Source organism: Neovison vison, chromosome 1, assembly GCF_020171115.1.
Source record: "Neovison vison isolate M4711 chromosome 1, ASM_NN_V1, whole genome shotgun sequence".
NCBI classification, from domain to species: domain Eukaryota; kingdom Metazoa; phylum Chordata; class Mammalia; order Carnivora; family Mustelidae; genus Neogale; species Neogale vison.
The window spans coordinates 134,748,668-134,772,120 of record NC_058091.1 but is presented as its reverse complement, the minus strand read 5'-3'; the positions used below and the strand labels follow the sequence as shown (position 1 = coordinate 134,772,120).

General features: G+C 46.0%; 1 protein-coding gene across 1 annotated transcript in view; it reads left to right on the top strand.

Moving 5' to 3' along the window:
* Nucleotides 1-23,453, top strand: part of LOC122912775 (androgen dependent TFPI regulating protein) — a 61,120-nt gene that overhangs the window by 24,337 nt on the left and 13,330 nt on the right. Inside the window, exon 4 of the mRNA XM_044258944.1 lies at nucleotides 15,613-15,728. Coding sequence (XP_044114879.1) covers nucleotides 15,613-15,728 — 116 coding nt within the window. The remainder of the gene's footprint in view (nucleotides 1-15,612; nucleotides 15,729-23,453) is intronic.

Here is a 23,453-nt window from a genome sequence, read left to right as displayed (position 1 = left end):
TGTCTTCACACGTGTTAAGTTGCTTCTTAGGCTGAAAAGTTGAAAGGGATAAATTATTAGGGAGAAGGGCACTGGAGGTTGATCCTCAAAGGTCAGATTAGGGTGAATGGAAGCAAAATTTCTTCGCTCTGTATCAAGTTTCAAAAAAGGATTGATCTCTGATGTTTCCTACAAGTTAATTTTTGATTTCATGAAAAGAATTGCCTTCAAGTCCCAGAAAATCCCAGTTTTGGCTCCTTTTCTGCCATTGTCTTACTGCATGATTTGGGGAAAGTGGATAAACCTCTCTGGGTAATGGGTTCCTTAAAATAAGTGTGTTTAGGGGGTGAGCTTCTGACTCTTGGTTTCAGCTCAGGTCATGATCTGAGAGTCGTGAGATTGAGCCCCGTGTCCAGCTCTGCGCTCAGAAGGGAGTCTGCTTGACATTCTTTCTCCCTCCCCCTCTGTCCCTCCCCCTGGGTTCTCTCTCTCTCCCTCTCTCAAATAAATACATGAATGTTTCTTTAAAAAAGGTATTCTGTTCTTTTTTTAAAAAGATTTTACTTATTTGACAGAGAGAGAGAGCACAAGCAGGGGGGAACAGCAGAGAGAGAGAGGGAGAAACAGGTCTCCATTGAGCTGGGAGCCTGATGGAGGACTCCATCCCAGGACCCTGGGATGATGACCTGAGCAGAAGGCAGATGCTTAACTGATTGAGCCACCCAGGTGCCCCATGACTGTTCTGTTCTAACTCTGTCTCATCCCTTTCTCTGATTCTCCTTAAAGAAAAAAAAAATTTCCTGTTCTTCTCAATGGTATTACTAGGAACAAAGAAAATAATATATGTAGAACATGGAGATTTCAGTGATCCATAAGGACCTATGCCCAGTCGTTAGAATCCCCTTTACTCCTCCATCCTCCACGAAGTAGCAAGGGATAAAGCCCCAAACCACACACAGCTCATAGAATCCCTATCTCCATATGGTTCCCAGTGAGAGTCATCAATAAAAGGCACTCTTGTGAGTGGTGGAAGAGAAGAAATGATTGTTCTGTAGTGGTGGCTAAAAAGAGCTATGTGGAGAACAGACAAAAGGTCAGCCGTGGCTACCTGGACAAGCACCTAGGAATCACACACTTTACACTACAAGCAGACGCCATCAATGGTGGCAACTCTCAGAGATTTAGGATCTCACAGAAGATCTCAGAGAAGTTTCCCACTCTTACTACCCTACTCTTTCCAACAGCTGCCTATGCCCCTAAGACCTTCCTTCTTGCAGGCCCTCAGTGGGCTTCTGTGTTCCTGCTGACATCCTGACTGATACACGTTCATAAAATCCCTGTTTCCTTCCGAATCATGTCCACACCCTTCATGGGAGCGAGTTATTCTTCCAAAGGAAACAAGGTCTTGAGTGACTTCTGTTTCTGGCAGTAATATGCAACAGGAGTCCCCCCACCCCAAAAAAAACACAAACATTACAAGACACCCGTAATGTTGACTAAAACATTTTTGAAAAGATGTTTAAATGTCTGACTTATTGACAAGAAAGTAATGGAAAGTCCCCAAAGCTAAAATAAAACCAATGGGGAGCTAACAAAGAGAGGGAGGTGCCATATTTGAAGGCGGGAGGCCATGTTGGAAGATAGAATCACTGATTATTTCCTAGAATATTGGAAAAATTAATCCTCAAATTCAAGAAGTAGCAAAAATCGCCTTGCAGGACGAAGGGCAGACATCTAGCCACGTGTGCGACCCTGCGGACACCTTACACGTGAAGAAGATGCTAGAAGCAGCCAGATTAACGAGCTGGGTTTCCCAAATAGCAACTACTGTTAGACTGAGAGCTGGTTTCTCATTAGTGACAAAGAAGCTGGGAGACAGTGAAGTAACAGCTTCAAGGCTTCACACACACACACACACACACACACACACACACAAAACCCCCTGCCAGCCTATTTACTCCCAGAAAGTATCTTCTGAAACAGAGGCAAGATGAAGACATTGTCAGAGGCGTGGAAACAGACTTTATCACCGACAGACCCTCAGTAATGGGAAAGGCTAAAGGGGAAGCTTCAGGAGGAAGGAAAATGATCTCAGAGGGAAGGACGGAGATACCAAAAGCAAATGGCAAGCAATTTGCTCAACTTATGGTGATTTAAAAAAAGAATGAGTTAAAATGCTGGATGAAAATAGAATGTACATTGGGAGGGCGACGATTGGAATGAAGGCATTCTGAGGCTGTCTTGGACTGTGGATGGGGGGGACATAATGGGGAGGGGCTAGAGATAATGACTTCTCTCATATCGTACCAAGTTAAATGAGCATGTTATAATGTCTAAAATAGCCACACGGAAATGGAGTGTATGACTTCTGCATCTGTAGGAGCAGAAAAGCTGAAGAGGAAAAATAAAACTATACCGATGAGAATTTGAATTCATGGTCAGGGGCTTTTCTGAAGCACAAAGAAAAGCCTGAGAACAGGACTCCACATGGGATGGGTTCAAACCCATGAATGTAGGCGTGCTTTATGGCAGACAGACCTTTGTGTATGAATAAGATATCTCTTCCCCTTCAAGCATTTCTACTGCTCCCCAAGGCACAAATCTCTAAATTATGCAACAAACCCCTAATCAAACTATTCCGGTTGATAATGTAGTCAGACATGGGGAAAGGAGTGGCAACATGGGAGGGTCAGGGTACATTTGAGGGGAAAATGCAAAGTGTTGAAAGTGGTCCTTTAAAAGGGATAGGCATACGCAAAGAAAAGAAATGATTCAGCAATCCGTTTTTGTTCATCCCTTTATCAGGGACAAGAGCCCTGTTCCCCAAGGCGTATTCCATGGGCTGCTCTTTAATAATACTAAATTGTGATTATAGATGAATTTGGTGGAGTGTTCTCTTTTCTAATCCTGGCAGGTGTCCCTGGAGGGGCGGCCCTTAGACATTTCTGGCAATTAAGGAAAGGCTCTTGATCATAAAGTGATCTCTCGAGGTGACCAGATTGCCTGCCTTCTACGCTGGGCAATGTGACAATTAAGCTCAAGTGTGTGTTTCTTTATATTCTGGCACACGCAGCTTCATTTGTATATAACTAATGCTCAGGGTCAGGTTTTTATGTTCTCAGGATTGCTTGATTTGCTTTCCAATTAACATCAACATGGGAGTTCTGGACAGACCTATAGAACCACCTGGGCTACTTCACCAGGGGAAGGGTGAAATGCAAGTTCTGTTTGTAAACTAGGATATGCCCCACTGAGAGATTCAACCAGAAACCAAACTCCCGGCACTCCTCTGAGCTTCCAGTAGCTGCAAATGCCCCAAGACACAGACTTTGCCAACGTAGATGCTGCTTCTTCCCCACCACACCCCACCATTTCCTAATCCCTTCTATTCTTGTCACAGTGATCCATCTTGTCCCCTTAGCTTAGGGCCTTGCTGAAGCAAGAGGGAAGCCTGCTGCTTGGCTCCTTCTCTGAGATTTATTCTCTGGCTTCATGTCTTCCAAACCAACCACTCTAGGAAAAGATGAAAGGAAGGACATCCCTTCTCTCTACCACCCAAGGCAAAGACAAATCTCAAGTTATAACTTCAGTTTCCAGAGCCCTGCCCTGATTCTTACCAGGATTTGGGGGGGTGATGGTGGCGTTGGCTAATTAAGAATTTCCTTCTGGCCAGACCAGGCACACGAGAAAGCAGGGAAGCCTCTCTGAATGGAACAGACCCATACTAAGGATCACCTGTGCTTACTCCACTCGTTCCTTTTATTCTGGTCACCAGCTATCTCCATGTGGCCAGCCAAACCCCGGACTCCAGCTTTTGTCCCCCACTTACACACTTCTCAGCAGCATTTGGTATAGTCGACTCTTCCTTCTTGAAACTCTGCTTCTTTGGCTCAAGTGATACCACACTAACTAGCTTTCTTCCTACTTCGGTCTCTGCTGTGTCCTTTAGCTGCCCTCAAAATAATGGTGTTCTTCCAGTCTTGCCCCAGGCCACCCTCTCTATCAGGACTCTCTCCCTAGGAACACATCCATCCCCATCCAGGTGTCCAGTCTGCAGCCCAGCCCTCCTCTGAGTTCCTGACTTGCGTCTCTAACTGCCTACCTTATGCAGCTGTTACAGATGAATCTACAGACGTGTCCCAGACTCTTCTGAGTCAACAGGTCCTGAACTGGACATGTTATTCTCACTGCCAAATCTGGCCAGGGCTCCTCTCTCTTAGAACATGGAGCCGCCATCTTCCCCAATGCTCGAGACAGAAACCAGCCTTGACCTCGCTACCTCCCTCCATCGCACCATCCTCCTATTCAATCCATTAGCTAATCATGTCCATTCTACCTCCAGAATGTTTAACAAATCTGCTCACTTGCTAGCTCCATTGTCAATATCCTGGTATCCACGGGCTCTTCTCATCTAAAGCACTCACCACCTCCAAACTGGTCTTCCTGCTTCCATGCTCAGCCTTCTCCATATAGCAGCAAAATAGACTGAAACTGAGTGGAGTTCCCTCCTAATATTCTTCAGTGATCTTCTGTTACACTTGGAATGTACCCAAACTCCTTCCTGTGGCCTACCAAGTCTGATGAATGCGGCCTCTTCTCTGAGCCTGCCACCCTTCTGGAGCTCTTTCCAACACCAAGACCTTTGCCCATGCTCTGTTCCCTTTACCAGAAATGTTCTCCTTCCGTTCCTTCCTGGATCACTCTTATCATTTAGATAAGACCGCTTCAGGATGGCCTTCCCTGTCTGCCCCACTTAAAGTATGCCCCCCACTTTTCTTCTGGTGCAGATTCCTGTTAGTTTCCTTCATAACATATAACATGTTTGGTATCCGTGTGTTTTCCTTGTTTATGGAAAATCTTGCTGACTAGACTATAAGACCTCAAAGAGGAGGGACCACAAATGTTTACCTTTTTTTGGTTTTGTTTTGTTTTGGAGACAAGGGGAAGGGCATAGGAAGAAAGAGAGAATCTCACAACCCTGAGATCATGACCTGAGCTGAAATCCAAAGTCAGATGCTTAACCAACTGAGCCGCCCAGGCACCCACGTTTACCACTTAATCCTAGCACCTCTCACAGCACATAGCATGAGGTAGGCCCTTCATAAAGATTGTTGCATATAAGAATGAATGAACTCTCCACCTCTTACTCTGGTAGCTTTTCTGTGCCCTTGACTTGCCCCAGAGTTCCTCCTCAGGGGCCGAGCGGGGTGTGTTGACGTGGAGGAGGTGTTGGAGGCAAAGAGGAAGCTTTGGGAGGTCTTCCTTTAGAGTCTGTGGCTGACACTAAGTGCTTTGAGACTGTAAGGTGTTCTTTTCTCTGGAAAGTTCTAAATGAGAGAAATTCTAGAGGGGTTATGGATGCCTTGAAGTATCTGTGCAGATTTTGATTGTTCTGACACATGGTACACTATTGACTGACTTATGTTCAAAGAGATACACAGAGTCATGGCAATTATATATATTTTATTAAAGGAAAGATACTGTTTTTTTTCTGATCAGGACTGAGGCTCAGAGGTGGATGGTTTTAGGCAGAAACGTGTTCAGGCTTTTCAGGCTGACACGTTCCTCTGTTACCAGCATCGACAGACATTCATTAGGTAACGGAGTTTTCATGTAGCCAAAGGGAACTCAAGAAGCCATTGCATCAGGGAAGAAGATTGGGAGAGGCTGAAACTAAGAAGAATGAAGACATGACCACGTTGGAGGTAACCAGATGAAAGAAAGGTGGTCGAAGGAAAAACAGAAAGAATCCATTGAAAGAACAGCCTGTTTCCATCTCTGTGAAAATGTGTGAAAGGCCAGTTTCCCAGCCTCTTTAGTGCTGGGCTTGCCTGGTTGGTGATAGATCCAACCACAGGTTTCTATTGACGAGCAAAGAGGCTACTAATAGGGTACATTACTATATGTATGTGAAAAGTGAACCCACAAATGTAGAATTCAATAGAAATAGGACAAGTTCTTTGGTGACCGCCGTGGAACCTAGCGTTTGAACACCTCAAGCATAATCAAGAGTCTTCTTATGTTTTAATTTAATTTAAATTTAATTTAAAATTTTTAATTTTCAATTTTTTAATTTTAATTAATTTTTAATTTTAATTAATATTTTAAAAAAGAAACAAGAAAAGCTTCATAAAGCAAGGGAGAGTTTCGCATTTCACTTCCCTCCATTGGAACAGATTTTACCAGTGAAAATTCAGATTGAAAGGCTAAACAAAACAAAACAAAAACGTTTGTGGGTTTTTTTTTTTTTTTTTCTGAGTGTGGAAACCAAAAAGTGCTGGATTTATTACACAGGGTTATTCCGGAGACTTTTCCTGCTATGAACTAGTTAGGAATAAAAGCTTGTGTGTTTTGGGCGTCTCTCTCAAAACACATCTAGGAACTCATAAAAGCCGCATTTTACTATGCAGTGGTGAGAAGGAATTTTCTGACCTTTTGAGAAATTTTGTTTTGTTTTTCCTAAGAAAACCGCGATAAGGAAGTGGAGCAAATTTCTTGGCAGTGGGAGGATTGTCTCAATGCCCCAGGCTTGCATTCCCAGGGGTGTAGGGGCTCTGAAAAGGACTTCGGTCATTAAATTGTCCTGTGCGCAGTTCCCAAACTTTGCACTCTGAAACTCGTTATACTTTTTACCCACCCTTGGGGTTTCTGGAACAGATGGAAGTGGTAGTCGCAGAGACATCCCCATGCTAGCCCTTCCCCGTGCCCAGGGGCTCCAAGGTCCAAGTCCAAGATTACCATGAATAAAAGGTTTAAACCCACAGGTACAAGGAACTGGACAAGGACCATGGGAGTCAACCTACAAGGAAGAACAAGCGAGTGGGAACACAAGAAACCAGCTCCTGGGTGTTTGTTGCAGCCTTGTCTCTGAAACTGCAGTGGGGGATAGAGAGAAGGGCGGGGCGGGCTCATGCCTTAATGTGTCTCAACATCTGACACATTCAACCATATTTATCAAAAATTTCTCTTTCCTTTTTTTTAACCTTAACTCCAGACTTTCTTTTCTTATTTGTTTATTTGAGAGAGAGAGAAAGAGAGAGCAAAAGTGGTGGGAGGAGCAGCAAAGGGAGAGGGAGAATCAGACTCCCCACTGAGCAGGGAGCCCGACATGGGACTCCATCCCAGGACCCTGAGATCATGACCTGAGCTGAAGGCAGACGTTTAACTGACAGAGCCACCCAGGTGCCCCTCCTCCTGACTTACCTAACTGTTCTTTGTCAACTACTCTGCAAGATGCTCTTCCTTTGCTAATTACTCAAATCAGGCATTCTCGGCTAGGATTAATTTTGCTCACCAGGGGACACATGGCAATATCTGGAGACAGTTTTGATTGTCACAACAGCAGGGAGGGGGGGGAGGGGGTAGGTGCTCCTGACATTCAGGGAGTAGAAGCCAGGAATGCTGCTAAGCATCCTACCATGGCCTTCCTAGTCACCGCCTCCTCTATGGGTGAGACCCCCCTGCTGCAGTGACCTCATGCATCCCACCTCGTGCACCTACAGACTACCCCTAAACCAAATGACTACTTGTGTTTGGGAAAGTCACCAGGCAGCACCTGCTGTGCTTGCAGAACAGCTGGTGAGTCCCTCTAGGAATACCCTGATGGGTCAGCAAGGGAGAGCCAGAGTCAGGAAGGAGAAACTGTGGAAACCCGTCCATCATGGGATCAGTCATGTGGGAAGTTTGGAACTCTGCCCTGGCCCATGGGGTCACAGGGTGCTTCCCTGCATTACTGTTATCTCCCAGGGAGACCAGCTGCCTGCACGTTGAGTCCTTTATTGCCATTATGATGTGCTATCTGAGGGGAGGCGATGGTGCCCAGAGACACCGTGGCTCTTAAAGCAAGAGCAGATTCTCGTGCTTCTGAAACTTTCTCTTTCTTGAAAAGAACAGTCTCCTCCCTCCAACTTGGAGCAGCTTTCTAGAGAGCTGCCCATCTGTCTCTGTCTTAAAAACAAGTCTCCATGTGTGCTATCTGGAGCCAGGCACAGAAGCAGGGAGGAAGGGTGGATTACACACTGACACAGAGGAGGAGACACAAAGATGACAGTGAACAAAACCTGGGGGGGGGGTCCACCCGGCCCAGTCTCTGAACAGAGGGTCACGGCTGGCAGATCCCAAGATGAACAAAGCACAGCCTCTCTTGGCTATGTGTGTTTAGACATCCTGTGGGGCTGCCGGCTCCTGGAGGGTGACACCTCTATAATTGAGTCTATAATCAAGTTACCATGACATTGACACCCTGAGCTTATTCCCAGTAGTCACACTTGCTCACAGGTTTCCCTGTGACCTGCAATGCCCACTTTTCAGCATTTGGGGCACCATTGATGGCCAGGGCCAAGGATAAAGGTGACCAGGCTGGAAAGGGATTGGTGTAACCTTGTGACCGTGGACACAGTCTAGCACGAGGCTGCCCATGTCAGTTGAACGTGGCCTCAGCAGCTGTCTTATATCAGAATGCCAGACTGTCCCCCCAAGCTAGACAGAAGACTGTCCCTTTTTCTTCTGTCCCACTCTGTTATTTCATTGATTTGTTCATTAATACCAGAAACTGTAGGTAACCAGAGTAGATTGAGTACTGTGTTGGGAAACTGGAGATGAAATGGGGAGAGCCCTAAGCCTCCAGGTGGTTCCATCCCATGTGGCCAGTATCAGGTGAATGCAATCATATGATGCTGTGTTGCACGTGAGCACGGGGAAGGCCAGCTGTGCCAGGGAAGGGCACCTACTGGATGCTTCGGGAAGGCTGCGAGTGCTCCCTGGAGGTAGGAATATCTGCACTGAGCCCTGTAAGGTGCAGAGAAGGTGGAGGAGGCTGATGGAGGAGAGGGATGGTGAGGGAGGGACCTGTGGGTGGAGGAGGAGAAATTAGGGGGTGGAGATGGGTGAGGGCTATAGATCATAGAAATAAAATGGGCAAGGTAACCCGATCATCAGGGGCTCTGCAGGCTGCATTCGGGACGTAATTCTACTGTGTGATACGTAAGTTCAAATACAGAAAATTGGGCAAAAAATGCATTTACTGAGAAGAGGAGGAAGAAAAGTCAGAGACGAGAGCTTTGCCCTCAGAGTTTATAACTGAATGAAACTTGGAGAGAAAAATTGGCTGCGTAAAGATTAAACTGATAGTGTCACAAATAAAACTGAATGTAACTAAGCACTGGGGAGTCAAGTGCAACCCCACAGAGCTGTGGGAGGGACAGGAGCATGAGCGTCTTGTGCAAAGGCAGCATGTGACGTGGGTGTGGTGTGGACGTGACATGGGCCCCAGAGGTTGCAGGAAGGGCTGGGCACTCAGCTCCCAGAAGCGGGATGGTTTCTTTGGTGAGGCTTCTTATTTGCAGGAAGGGGCTGTCAATGTTACCACTGACTGAATTCCTCCGAGCCCTTAGATCTCTGTGTCATCAACAGTGTATAAGACCTTCACTCCAGGCTAAATGGAGAATAAAATACTGGCTGTTGTCTGACTCATAATGGGAACAAAAACAAGAAAAAACACCCATCGGGGGAAAATGGTATTTCTGGAGTCCATCTACTGTTCTGATCACCGGAAGCCTACATAATTATGCAATATTATCTCTTTACTGGCAGAACCCCCTTCTAGAGATTGCTTTTTATTATTTTGCCTTCAGATTTTATCTGTTTATGGAACCTAGATCTCTGAACTGTTCTGCTTCAGAGACACCGCCTACTAGTGGAAAATACTAGTGGAAAAACTTGATTTCCCCTGAACATAGACAAACAAACAAAAAAAGGGACTATTCATTCCATCTCTCTCTTTCTACTTTGGCTGTCTGGAAACCTAGTGCTAAGTTTGAATCTCAGTAACAGCAGCCCAGAGAACCTCTGGTTGGCATATTTGCATCTCCGTGTTTTCCTGGGTCCTAATTTTCTTTTACATCTTCTCATGTTAATGTGTGCATTTTTGGTTGTGAGGCATCTCAACGGTGTGTGTGGAGAGTTGGGAGAGAAGAGTTAAAGAGCTCACTAAATGGGAAAAAGAGGAATGCTAGGGAAGGGAAGAGAATGAAAGACCAGGATGAGGAGGAGACTGGTTTGAGTCAAAGGAGGGAGAGCCTGTTGAGACACTGTGGAAAATGAGAGGGAGAGATGAGATTAGGGAAAGAGGGTATTCAGTGGACCAAAGCAGCAGGGAGCCATCGGAAGATTTTGAGCAGGAGTAGCAACATGAAACTTGTTCTTGGAAGGTTGGTCTAATTGCAGTGTTGAGTACGTACCAAGATAGGAAAAAGCTAGGGAGGGGATGCCAGGCAGAGTAAAAGCCTGGGCAGCTGTGGGGAGAATTAGAAGGAAAAAGTGTATCAGGTTTGGATATAAGACAGGGAGGAATGAGTCCTTGATTACAGCAGGTGTCTAGGTTGTTACTACAGCCAGAGAGAATTAAACAAGGGGAAGGGATTTGGGTGCTTTGGAGAGGTATGGAGCGAGAGAGGAGAACAAGAAGGGGCAAATATATTCCTGGATTGCAGGTCCCAATCTCGCAGGTCTTTTTTCTGTCTTACCCTTAACTGGATCGAATGAACCTAAACGGCCACTTCTTCACCACCCTGGGTGCTGTCGAAGCCAGTTAGCTTCATATTAGGAGAATGCTGCTTTTGAGATGTTGGCCGAACTACGTATTAACCCAAGGACAACAGTGTAGTAAGTAAGAAATCACTTACAAATGCTCTTTCGAAGATCCAGAAAGTTACTATTTAACCACCTGTTTAATTCATGTAAGGGTTCATAAGTAACACCCTGCTTTTCTTCCGCAGCCCAATGGAGCATTTACTCTTTCCAAGTCAATAAAGACTCTCCATGTTTTTCCCAAACTTTTATTATGAAAATTTTCAAATAAGCGCAGTCGAAAGAATTTTATGGTCATCACCTGTGTTACCTGCGACTTAGATCCTACTCCTCATAGTTAACTGAATTCGCTTTATCTCAGATCTGTGCATCTACCATCCATCAACTCATCTTATTTTTGGCATATTTCAGAGTAAATTGCAAAAAGTCCTACTCTTCTGTGGTAAATAAGACTTTCAGTTTTTAACTTACGTTTTCTGAGTTTTTACCAAGCTGGGCTGTTGTCAGCCCACCTAGGTAGACTGTAAAGATCAAAGGGAAGACTGTGGCTCTTTCTGTGGGTGGGTTATCTTCCCAATCCCCCTCCCCAGGCATTTATAAACATTGGCTCTTTAATTATAGTGGTGCCTAGCTTATGCTCTTGAGTTTCAAGAAAGTGGAAAAGGGAATTTTTACCAATCCAATCACAGTATCTTCCAAACTCTGGTACTTAAAAGAATAGTGTAGGTAGTATAAGTGGAAAAAATTTATAGAAAAATAAAAACGTTATCCCCAGGTGTATAAACAATATAGCCTATGTCTACATTTCTGGATTCCCATGTATCAGATGGACTTGAAGCAAAATTGTAACTGTAACAACACACTGATCATAAAGAGTACAGACGGCTTCTGCTTTTGGATATAAAATATTCCCAAGAAGACCTTCACTGTTGTCCCAACCTGTGGGTTTTAGAGGCAGAAACTACAGTGGTAAAGAATGAGGTACAAGTTTTTAGCTGGCAAATGAAGGGTGGTTACTGAAATCAGAGACGGTTTTGTTGGGATTTACAAAACAATTATTACTGTGTGTTTTTACCACATGTAGTTTTCGAGCTTAAGGAACGTGATCAAGCAGTGTATTAACAGGCCTGAGTATAATAGCATTCTATTAAGGCTTGTTTTGCCACCCTTTTCGTGTCTGTTGTATTTACATTTATGTTTTAATTGATGTCTTGGCCATGTGTTTGCCGCTGAAGAGATTGTGTAAAGACTTTCGTTTTTGTCATACATAAAAAGTGTTATATTCCATGTATGGTGAGTAAAAAAATATCCTTCATGTCCTCAGAAATGAGATCTTGCCAGTGTAATAAAACTTTATTTTAAAATATCTATCCATTAGCACCATAAGTAAACCAAAAATATTGTCTTAGAGACTTGGGGAAAAGGACCTCGGGTTGGAAAGCGTCAGTGTGCTGAATGAGGGAGGGAGGCGAAATTTGAGACCAAACACAATGCGGGCAATATTATGTAAGCTCATTATGAGAAACAGCATCTCAAGGAGAAAGTTGCTCCATGACCAGTCCAAGAAGGTCGAGGCCGGCTTGTTTCTCTTGGTCAACTCAAATCAACATAAGGGCTAGTCTGACAAGGAAATGAAATCGAGGAAAGAGGCAGAGATCATATTTTTAAATCTTATTATCTGATTTTTTAAAAAAATGTAGAGGTTCCCTGAATTTCTTTCACTGGAGGAAATTAAGTGCTCTTGGCTCCCCAAGGATCTTAGAGATATGAGTGTGACCATCCTAGTCCTATGGATTTAGTCTTTGGAACTGCAGGACAGTGATGAAACACTGTTGGCTCCATGGGTTATCTCAGGGATTAAGGCTTACCTCTCTCCCAAGAATCAAGCAAAAGCATCCTGTGGTACATTTAGCCTCAAACCAGGGAAGCTGTTTGTAACAGCTATGGGCTCACTGGCATGAGGTGAGGAAGAGTAAGTGTTCACTATGTTACGCGTCACACTCACGTGACCCTGTAAGAATGCCCTGCGGGCTGGTAAGTTTCAGTACTTACGTACAAGGCTATTTTGCAACCAGGGAATTTAAAGCACATTTCTACACTAACTTAAATCGCTTCTTCATGCTCAGCGTTCCATCTCCAAGATAGTCACATGGAAGTAGGCATTGCACCAAGGACAGGAGGAGAAGGCAGGATTTAGTAGAAAAGGATGGGAAAAGAGCAACACTGTCCTTTTAACCAATGCATCTGGAATGAGATATTTAAAGGAGAATTTCCCCCAAATGATGGCTAACTGACAAGGAAAGATAATTTGATTCCATCGTCTCTGTTCACACATACTATTGTTTCAGCCCGTGATGTTTTGTTTACTCTGGAAGGAAATATTTTACCCCCTCTGAGATAATTAATTTTTGTCAGCTTCACTGTTTATAAGGGAAACTGAGAAACTGTTAATTGAAATACAGAATGAGTCACTGTTTTCAGTAATTTTTGGCAGCATTCTAATTTGTGTCAATCCCAGCCTAATTATTAGATTTTTTTGGAAGCGGAAAGCATATTTGATTTTTCTCTTACTGACTTTTTTCTTCCTTTTTTTTAAAAAAAATTATGTGCTGCCTGACAAAGGTTATACAATTGATATGAACACGAGGTAAAATACCAGTACTTTCGAAATACCAGTAGGTTTAAGGTGTTACGCTTGGCTCCTCACACTAGCCCCATGTTCAGAAAGTTCACAGACTGTGGTCGTCATCCTCCTCCCAGCCCCGACGAAAAAAAATGTGTTTTTTTTAAAGACCTTTTAGCTGGTATTAAGCCACAGTATATGGCCCGTCACTAATGACATCACTGGAGTAAACTTCCCAGAAGTCATCAGAGAGAATTCATTTGGAAATCCAATTGAATGTCACTTGCAAAGGGCAGGCTTCTAGAAGAGGTGACCAGTCATGCATTCCTGAGTTATTTGTTGTAAAAGCATTAATCACTCTGAACTCATTTGCTCCTAATGTGAACGCACTACATTATTCCACAGGAATTCTGTTCCCCGTGATCATTAATGTAGAGAGCTGAAGCTGCTGACTATGGGCAGGGTTAATAAAATCTGTCAGATCAATGGCCAGGATAATGGGACTGTTAATGCCTTCTAATAGAAGTTGGATCTTCCTGGTTGCGGCAGAGTGAAGGCAGGAGGAGAGGCAGGGGGCTGTGCTGGGGAGATGGCCCCATCACTCGCCTCCTGAAGTAACCTCTGGGTGAAAAGAGCATGGATGTCAGTCCCCCGGCGTTGTTAGGGCTCTGAGGCAGCGCAGCTGGGAGTGGCTGGGAGCATGGGCAGCAGCTGTGGGCTGGGGAGGGAGCCACAGGGCAGCCACGGGGAGGCTCTGCGGCCATGCTCCAGCTGCTTGCCTGCCTGCATCTGAGCGCCTGGCTTCCTAGAACCTCGATTCACCCTGCTCCCCATGGGCCACTGATGAGCTGAAGGACAACAATCACAGTGATAATCGTGGCAATCACAGCTAATGCTCATGGGCACCTCTCAGGGCCCGAGGACGAAGCCCTTTCTATGCTCTAATCTCAATCCTCAGAGCCGTCCTCTCCATGACATGTGGACTATTCCCTATTTGATAACAGGAAGTTGAAGTTCAAACAGATTCAGAAACTCGTCCAACGTCAGATCTGAAAGTGCATTCTCTTAACCACTATGCTCCTTTATTAGAGGGAGAGACACAGAAGCTGTAGCCTCAAATCAGACCAGAGAGGTGCAGGATGTGACAGCTGGCCCAAATGTCTTGTCACTTGTATATGCAACCCATCAGTATATTAGGGACCAATCCTGGACAAAACCTATAGAAACCATGGTGTGGCTGCAATGTTGTTCTTCTAAGCTTTGCTGCTAAAATGTGGGTACTGGGGCCTATAAGAGGCCTCATTGCTTTGTGCCACCCACCTGCAGCCCTGTTGGGGCCCCAGGGGGCCCTCCCTGCCATGCAATGCCCTGTTATTAAGACTGATTCCTCCTCATTCCACCGCTGCCCAGTAAAAACTTGCCACATTTCTTGTCAACCAAGGGTCTTGATCTCCTGACTATCCCATCACTAGTTCAGGTTCGAATGAGAAACTGTGGCCCCCTGGGGATGCCTCTGAGCACAACACTGACATGACTGATAGCAAAGGCCACCCCAGGGCCCCAGCCACAGAACTGAGCACGGGAGCATGGTGACACGGGCTCTGTGACATTTCTAAGCCCCAGCGATTGATTACCCTAACGGAGGTGCTAACCCCGCTGTCTTGGGGCTCAGGAGTGGGAATGGAATGTAGTTCACAGGTAAAGGCTAGAGAAGCAAGAGGGCGGCCAAATGCTAAGGAAATGAGGGGCCTGGATGAAAGAGGAATCATAGCCGCAAAAGCAAAATCTGAAAAATACTAACACTGTTCAATGTTCCCAGTAAGCAGCGTTCTCTGCTCACCCCACCCTCAGATCTTCCAGCTACACCTCCTAAGTGCTAGACGACATGGCACAGGATAGAAAGGCAGTCGGACTGAGTGAGAGAAATTAGCAGGAGGAAAATGCAGGGAAAGCGCCGTGGAAGATTGCGTTGGCCGCGGAGAACACGAATGATTCAAATGTAGGGAGAGAAGACATTCCACAGAGCGTGGAGGGGATGAACAAAAGTGGGAGGGCGGGAACAAGCACACTGAGTACAAAGTGGGGTGAAGGAAACAGCCGTGTTCTAGGGGAGGACTGGGTGTGGAAGTGTGGGTTAGGGTGCACGCCTGGGGCGGGGGGAGGAGGACAGTAAGCAGGAGCGAGAGGATGGTAGCACATTACCGAGAGCCTTGGTGGCCAGACAAAGGAGTTTGGGCCATCACCGAGGGCAGCAGGGAGCCACAGCAGGCCCCAAAGCATCTAAGGAGCACGATCTAAGCCAAGTTAGGGGACATCTCATCTGGCAGTTGCCTAAGAAGGTAGAGTGGGGAGGAAAGAGAGAATTAGGGCCATGGCAGGCAGCAGGGGCAGCCTGACATGGTTTTTCATTTTCTGTCGTTCAGCACACATCCATCCTGCCCTTTGCACTGGCGGAAGTCATCCTCGGCCCGCACTGCTATCCACGGAAGAAGGAAGGTCTCACCTTGCTGGCTCTCGCTAGTCTTGTGTACATCAGCAGGTAAGAATTGCAGAGAGAAAATCTACTTAGGCTTTTTCCTTCAGGATGGTGAGGTACTCCAGAAGGAGCATACTGTTTTGTAGGAATGTCTTTATCTTGGGTTAACAGGGATTTAATCATCACTAAATTTTTAGGTAGGAGAGGTTCTTATTGTTTGATGTTTTGTTGTTGTTGTTGTTGTTGAAGAATTTATTTGACAGGGAGAGAGACAGAGAGCGAACACAAGCAGGGGGAGTGGGAGAGGGAGAAGCAGACATCCTGCTGAGCAGAGAGCCCAACATAGGGTCCCAGGACCCTAGGATCATGACCTGAGCCGAAGGCAGTTGCTTAATGACTGAGTATTGTTTGATGCTAATGCCATGGAAGCATCATGTGCCCAAGAGGACACAGGTGTGCATGCACAGGCAGGTCACACATTCTTTGCTCCCTCTCAGGAAGAAGTCATCATTGCAAACCTGCACTTATTAGTTTCCCCAAGAAAGTATTGACCATTGGTTTCATTTACAATTAAAATGTTTGGATGTTTATAGAAGTAATGTCCAAATAGTTAAGCTATGGAAAGAGCCTAGAGGTCCTTCTACAGATGAATGGATAAAGATGTGGTACAAGATATATAGTGGAATATGACGCAGCCATCAAAAAGGATGAAATCTTGCCAATTGCAACAACATGGTTGGAACTAGAGGGTATTATGCTAAGCAAAGTAAGTCAATCAGAGAAATACAATTATCATATGATCTCACTCATATGTGGACTATAAGAAACAAAACAACAAGCAGATCATAGGGGAAGGGAGGGAAAAATAAAACAAGATGAAACCAGAAAGGGAGGCAAACCATAAGAGACTCTTCACTCCAGAAAACAAACGGAGGGTTGCTGGAGGGGAGTTTGGTGGAAGGATGGGGTAATTGAGTGAAGGACATGAAGGAAGGCACATGATGTGATGAACACTGAGTGTTGTATGCAACTTAGAAATCACTGAACTGTACTCCTGATACTAATAATACACTCTATGTTAATTCATTGAACTTAAGTTAAAAAAATAAAATGGGTAAATTTTTTAAAAAGAAAAAAAAACAGTAAAATGTTTGGATGACTGAATGATCTGAAGCATCCAAATATATTCCAAAATATATTATCCAAATATATTCCATCTAAAAAGGAACATGCTCCATTTGGCCCATTCCCGTTGCCTGTTTTTTATGGGCTCATTTGCATCAACATCTGGCCTTGGAGCTCCAATAGGGCATTTGGGCAACTGCCCGGAGGCATGAGAGGTAATTCAAGGAGCTGGCCTAATTTTCATTATTCAACCACCTGGTGATGCCAAGACTCAGAAGGGCTGCTCAGTGGTCTGTAATCAAGGGAAAACCCTTGGCATTCCACACAGTGATTGGAAACCCCCTTTTCCATTCAGTCACCTTCTCATCCACTACCATGCTCTTGCTCTATGGAGAGGGGCCTGCCAAGCATAATACATCTTAACAGAAGCTAATCAGGGTGCACCTTCTCTAGCCTAGACTACATCAGCTGTTCCCATTAGAGAATCTAGGTCATCCCCCAATTCCTTCTTATTCGGGGAAAGTTGAACTCAGTAGAGGGCTCTGCTAGAGATGGGAGCCAGAAAGAGAATGTAATCCAAGGGACTTGGGCTCTTCCAGTGCCTGTTTTATTGGCTTTTGCCATCCTTTATTTCAGAACTCGTAAGCTTTGTGCCCGGAACTCCGTTGATGGTTCTTCCCTTGCCTTTTCTCCTTCTGCTATGTAGTCACCTCCCACCATCTGCACCTTTCCTTCCCTGGATGTCCCAAATCTTTCTTGCTTCTCCTCTCTAGAAGAAAGAAAGTACATGCACCATAAATCTACACCAAGACTCCAGTGATCTAACATGTTCTCCAGTCTGGGCCTCTGCATTTTTACCAAGGATACTTTCAGAGAGTAGGTGATAGTTGGGAACCTACTGGTGGTTGATATCTGGAGCACCAGTAGGTGAAAGATTCTGAGACCAGAAAAGAGTTTTGTCATCCTTTAGCAATATCTGCTGATAGTGTAAGAATGGAAAGTGGCAGGATATGTGCCTTGTATTTGCCATATCTGGCTTAACCCAAAAGAATAAATCTCTAAAGATAGACTATCTGGAAACTGAGGTTGGGTAAGAGTATGTATACATCAAGATATAGTTTCCTGTTGTCATGTGTGGAGCAGAAGCAGAATGGTGTCTGACTGATTATGTATATGAATTTCCATATTTTGTTTTTTTGTGTGTGGACTTCCATCTGATTTGGTCTTCCTTGCTGAGTATAACTTTTGGAGTTAGTATATAAGGCAGCATTTTGTAGTCTGTTATTATTATTTTTTTAGTTTGTTTATTTGTTTTTGCAAGAGAGAAAGGGAGAAAGACATAGAGAGCAAGAAAGATCACGAGTGGGGAGAGGGGCAGAGGGAGAAGCAGGCTCCCCATTGAACAAGGAGCCTGGTGCAGGGGCTTGATCCCAGGACCCTGATATCATGACCTGAGCCAAAGACAGACGTTGAACTGCCTTAGCCACCCAGGCGGCCAATCTGTTAACTTTTTCTACCGAAGGACTTGGAATTTGGTCATCGATTGTCACATCTGATTCTCGCTCTTTTATCTTCAGAAACCAATGGAGTAAAAGACCACCAAAAGCCACTGGTATTTGGGGGAGAAATTGTGGTGGCCATAAAGATGAGAAGCAGTGATCTATAGGGCTTGGTCATGCAATCTGACAATGCAGGGAATTGAGGGGTTGGAGAAAGGAGGTACAATGAGATGGGGTCCTGTATGAATGTATCCTGTGTCCTTTCAATCATTCATCAGCTCCAGGCAGTGTGCTAAGCGACCGAGGATATAGTGATGTGTAAGGCACCACGCCCCCTTTAGGGACTGTCTGAGAGAGAAGAAAGTGCCCAAACAAAGGGACAATAGGCGAAGGGGGAAGTGCACGGTGCTGTGGGTACCCAGGAGGGAGGTTGAAAGCTAGCTGCTAAAGGAATTGATGTGTAAGCTGAGACTCAAAGAATGAGTAGGAGGAAGTCAAAAGAGATGTGGAAAAGAACTTCAGGCAAAGGGAACAGCATCTGCTAAGGAGTTGCTGAGGTTAGGGTTGACCTGGAGGACAGGGAAAAGCTATATCATCAGTTCACATCAGTGAGTCCAGACTCTGAACCTGCTTGTCTGTGGGAAAGTTTTAAGTGGAGGAGAGAAATGATGTGGCTTATGTGAGAACCATGATTGGACTCTGGATGAAGTGTGACATTTGAAGAAGAACAAGACCAGGACATGGGTTAGTGACATTTGTGCTAACTCGGGAGAATTGACGTTAGCCAACGGATGGCAGTGTCAGTAAGTCTGCAAATGGAGACATGCCCAAGGTCATAGGACTGGGGAAAATCAGCCCTGGGACTTACACTCAGGGCTCCTATTTCCAAATGCAGTTCACTTCCCACGGTATCCACAGGGCTGGGTGTTGGTTCAGCTCCCCATTTGTGCAAAACACACTGTACAAAATGCAGGGCGAAGGGGAGGTAGGCAAACAACCTTAACCTCATTTGTATGGTCAATAACTTTCCATGATGTCATGGTTTCCAGGTCTGTGTTGGATTGGACGTTGAAGTGTTAAAGCTACAAGGGAGCAAGGGGAGGGAGGGGCAGAGACCTGTCACCAGCAGGAACATGCTGGGTGCACCCCGGTGGGGAGCTGAAGTGGTTTGGGATTTGGACCTCCTTATCCTCGATGAGGCCCTAAATCAGCATCTGGCTCATTGGGCTCCGTTTTTGCTAGAACGAAGCAACTACGCCCATCTGCTGCCCCACGGGCTGGAACTTCCTTCTCTCTGCCCATCCATCCCAACTGTGGGTGCTCCCACTCTGTGGCATGCTGTGTCTACCCTTACACAAGGCTCTGGGGCCCATGGGCCCTCCCAGCCACAGATGGCCAGCAACAAGCTTTCACAAACTGTGTCTATCCGGGGAGATGTTTCAGGGAAGTGGCCGTGGGCCAGCTGTTAGGCATGCCAGTTTGGATGGTCAAATAGGGAAACAGCCTAGCAGGAATGAGGTAAAGAATATGGGCCGAGGCCAGACTGAGTGTGAGAAGCAAACATGAGTCAGAAAAACGGCAGTAACTCAGAGCTGGAGAAGCACTGCCCAGATGAAACCACGTTACGATGACCTAAAAATAGCCACCCAGACCGTGGAGACTGCCTCGCATGTGGCACTTGATTTTTGTGATTTTTCAGATTGCAGAATTGGAGGGCTGACCTGTAACTGGGAAAATAAAGCTCTGCAGAATAGTAATAACTGCACATCTTTTATTTCCTTTGGAAAACATGACTCACCTATAAATACGGTAGCTTGCTCCCTGCTCCCATATCTCTCACCCCTAAACACCTCACCTCACTTGCTCTGAGGTCTTGGTGAGGAGCAGGAAAACAGAAACCTTCCTACAGCTCGCTCTGACTCACTCTTTTATGGAACAAATATCTCCCCTAACACGGGGTTGGTCTTGCTGGGAAAAGCCAAGTGCTGTCAGGCCAAGCGCCCGCCTATAGGGGATTTGTGCTTATTAGGGGGGGAATGAGCGTTTTAAGAACACAAGATGGGGAGGGATGACATCTAGCAAATACAAGGAACCCCAGGAATGCAGGAGAGGAAGCAGTTATGTCCAGCTGGGAGGTGTGGGAAGGGCTTCAGGAAAGGTGGGGGTTGGATCCAGGCCTGAAAGGACTGGTGGGTGTGACAGAACTGAGAGAAAGTGAGTAACAGAGCATGGTCCCAAGGCCAGGAGAGGACCCGTCACTGGTCAGTGAGGAATGGTCAGCACCCTGCTGTCGCCCGACCTACTGGTAACAGAGGCTAATAGGAAGTGGTCCTCAAACTGCCCACCCCCAGACGCTGGCCGCCAGCATGTTAGAGGTTAGACACAGTGCAGACAACGTGCGGTTTCACTGTTGCTACTTGTTTCTACAGCCGGGAGGGGAAGTGAGAGCTGCTAGTAACATGGCCAGAGAATTATGTTGGCAAAAGGCTGTCTTGACAATGGTGCATTTTAAAATGGATTGGAGCTGCAAGACGTGGGAAGCAAAATAGAGTAAAATAACACACAAATAAAAGTCAGTTGGAATATTCTTACCATGAGATTGAATCCCCATGACCTATACTTTGTCCGTGGTTATGTCATAGCTCTGGGATCAGCCCAGGTCTGGGGCTTCAGAGCCCGCTTTTCCCGGCTGCAGGTGGCCCAGGCTTCAGGACCCTCTTCTCTAAGAGTCCTAATAAGCACATGCGTGCTCACACCTGCCCATATTGTCCACCTGCGCAGATTGAAAGGTGACGACCCCTAGTTTCCTGCGCTCACACCTGGCTCTGCTTTCAGTACAGCTTGCTGCCCTCATTGGTGACCCACTCTGCTGTTGTTCACTGTGTCAGTATCATGATGCTACTGGCTACTGCAACAGCCCCAGCTGGCCTGCAGGGCCCCACCACGTTGCCCTTGGTAGACCAGAAGTCTGCAGGTGCCACAGGTGTCTCTGCTAGTGGGTAAGGCATTGCATGCTGAGGACAGGTGTCAAGCAAATCTGCAGCTATTACCCAGCAGTGGCGGGCGGGGAGGGGGGGATATTTGTAGAGTTCCTCCTCAATGGTCCTTCCTATGAAGCACGGGAGATCATTCCTTTCTCCTCCATTGTACTCACTTGGCTAAGCTCCCACATAGAAGCCGCCCAGGGCCCTCCAGTGTAGCAATCCTCTAAATTTGTGCATCCATTTACATACACACTTACACATGTACTATATACATAGAGATATGTTACCTTCCGGAATACATTAAAAACTGCCAGAGAGATGCACGGAGCTGAGTTCCCAGATCAGCTCCTATTTCCACTCATGACTTGTGATGAATTCCTGCCCAGAGCCCCTGCTACTCTTTCCTGGGTATAAATAAAATCTTTGTCTGGGGCCATCTACATGTACTGTAATTGCAGAACCTTGCATTTTGAGATCAGAATCCCAGCCCCTGTTTTCCACACAAGTACTCCTTAGCCCCTGGGTAAATTAATATATGAAATAAATATAAAGATGCCACATAGACCCCCTTCTTTTTTTCAAGATTTTATTTATTTGACAGAGATCACAAGTAGGCAGAGAAGCAGGCAGAGAGAGAGGAGGAAGCAGGCTCCCTCTGAGCAGAGAGCCCAATGTGGGGCTCGATCCCAGGACTCTGGGATCATGACCCGAGCCGAAGGCAGAGGCCCTAACCCACTGAGCCACCCAGGCGCCCCACATAGACCCCCTTCTTATAAACATTTGAAGCTTGGGTCCCCCAGGATGCAGAATGGAAACAGGTGTAGCAGAGGAGCTGGGACAGAACCTGGCCATCCGCCCTCTTCACGCCTCCTGTGCAAACCTCAGCTCCTGTTCAACCAGAATGCCTGCTGCAGAAATTAGAAACAGTACCAACCCGAAGAATGATACGTCGGCACCAGCAGGATGGAGGGCAGCCCACATTGTGGAAGGGATGGAACAGGTTTTGTGGATTAATCAGCATGCCGTGGGCAAATGAGAAAGAAAAATCAAGGACAAGTCTATGAATTTTGGGCCATTGGACTGGGACGATGGTGGTTGCCCTAAGAGAAGCAGAAAAATAATTTGGGGGTGCAAGTGAGACACTCCACTTAAAATCCTAAATCTGAATCCCATTCTGGTTTAATTGGCTTAGGATATGTCCTGAGAATTCAGGTTTTTAAAACCCCCATGGCAATTCTAATCTTCAGCCAAGGTTGAGAATCATTGGGTGAGAGGAACTTCTGTTTGGACATTTAGACCTGGGCCTCCCAAGAGACGGGGGTTACGGTGGAGATCCAGGGAGCAAACCCACCTGGTGGGATGAGGTTGCTGAAGAGAGAGAGAGAGAGGGAAGTGGGGAGAGAGTGGAAAGGGAGACAGGGATTGGAGGGGAGGGAGAGTGGAGAGAGGGGGAGGCAGAGAGAGTACAGTAGAAAGTGAATATGGGGGCATCTAAGGGGCATGAGGGGCAAGGGGACAGCAAAATAGCAAAAATGATCAGATGGTAGAAAACCAAGAGGGTCCAGGAGTCATCTTTGTAGCTTAAACCTGGTGGGTGTCTTCACCAGGTGGCTGCCATTGCTCATGTGTGAGCAGGAGCTGTTTGTAGGAAAGCCTGGCAGAACGGTGAGCAGAGGGGTGACAGGGGGGTGCACTGCAAAGGCAGCAAGGAGCTCAGCCCCTACCTTAAGGAATCACCAGGTCCCAGCCATTGTCAGGGACATTTCCATTGTAGGAGGTCTGCAAACTTGGTGAGTTTATTGACAAAACAGGAATCCAGGTTTTCCTTTCCTTCTGGCCTCAGGTGCAACTGTGATCATCTCACATGCTTCTGTTGGAAGTTGGCATGAAAATACGGGGCTGGGGGGGGTCCTTTAATTCTATTATTCTGCTGGGCTAGGGAGTGGCAGCACGAGTATTAGCACTTTAAGAATTATATGCAGAAAGCCCACCAAACCCCTTGTTATCTACTAGTCCCTAACCCACAGACTTCCACTGTGGCTGTACTGATAAAACACAGAAATTAATACTTTTATGACAATCATTGGATGCTACAAGATTAGGAGGATAAAACTACAGCACATTAATTTTTGGCTGCCAGTCTGTGCCTGCCCAGCCTGACTCACATAGATCCATGTGGC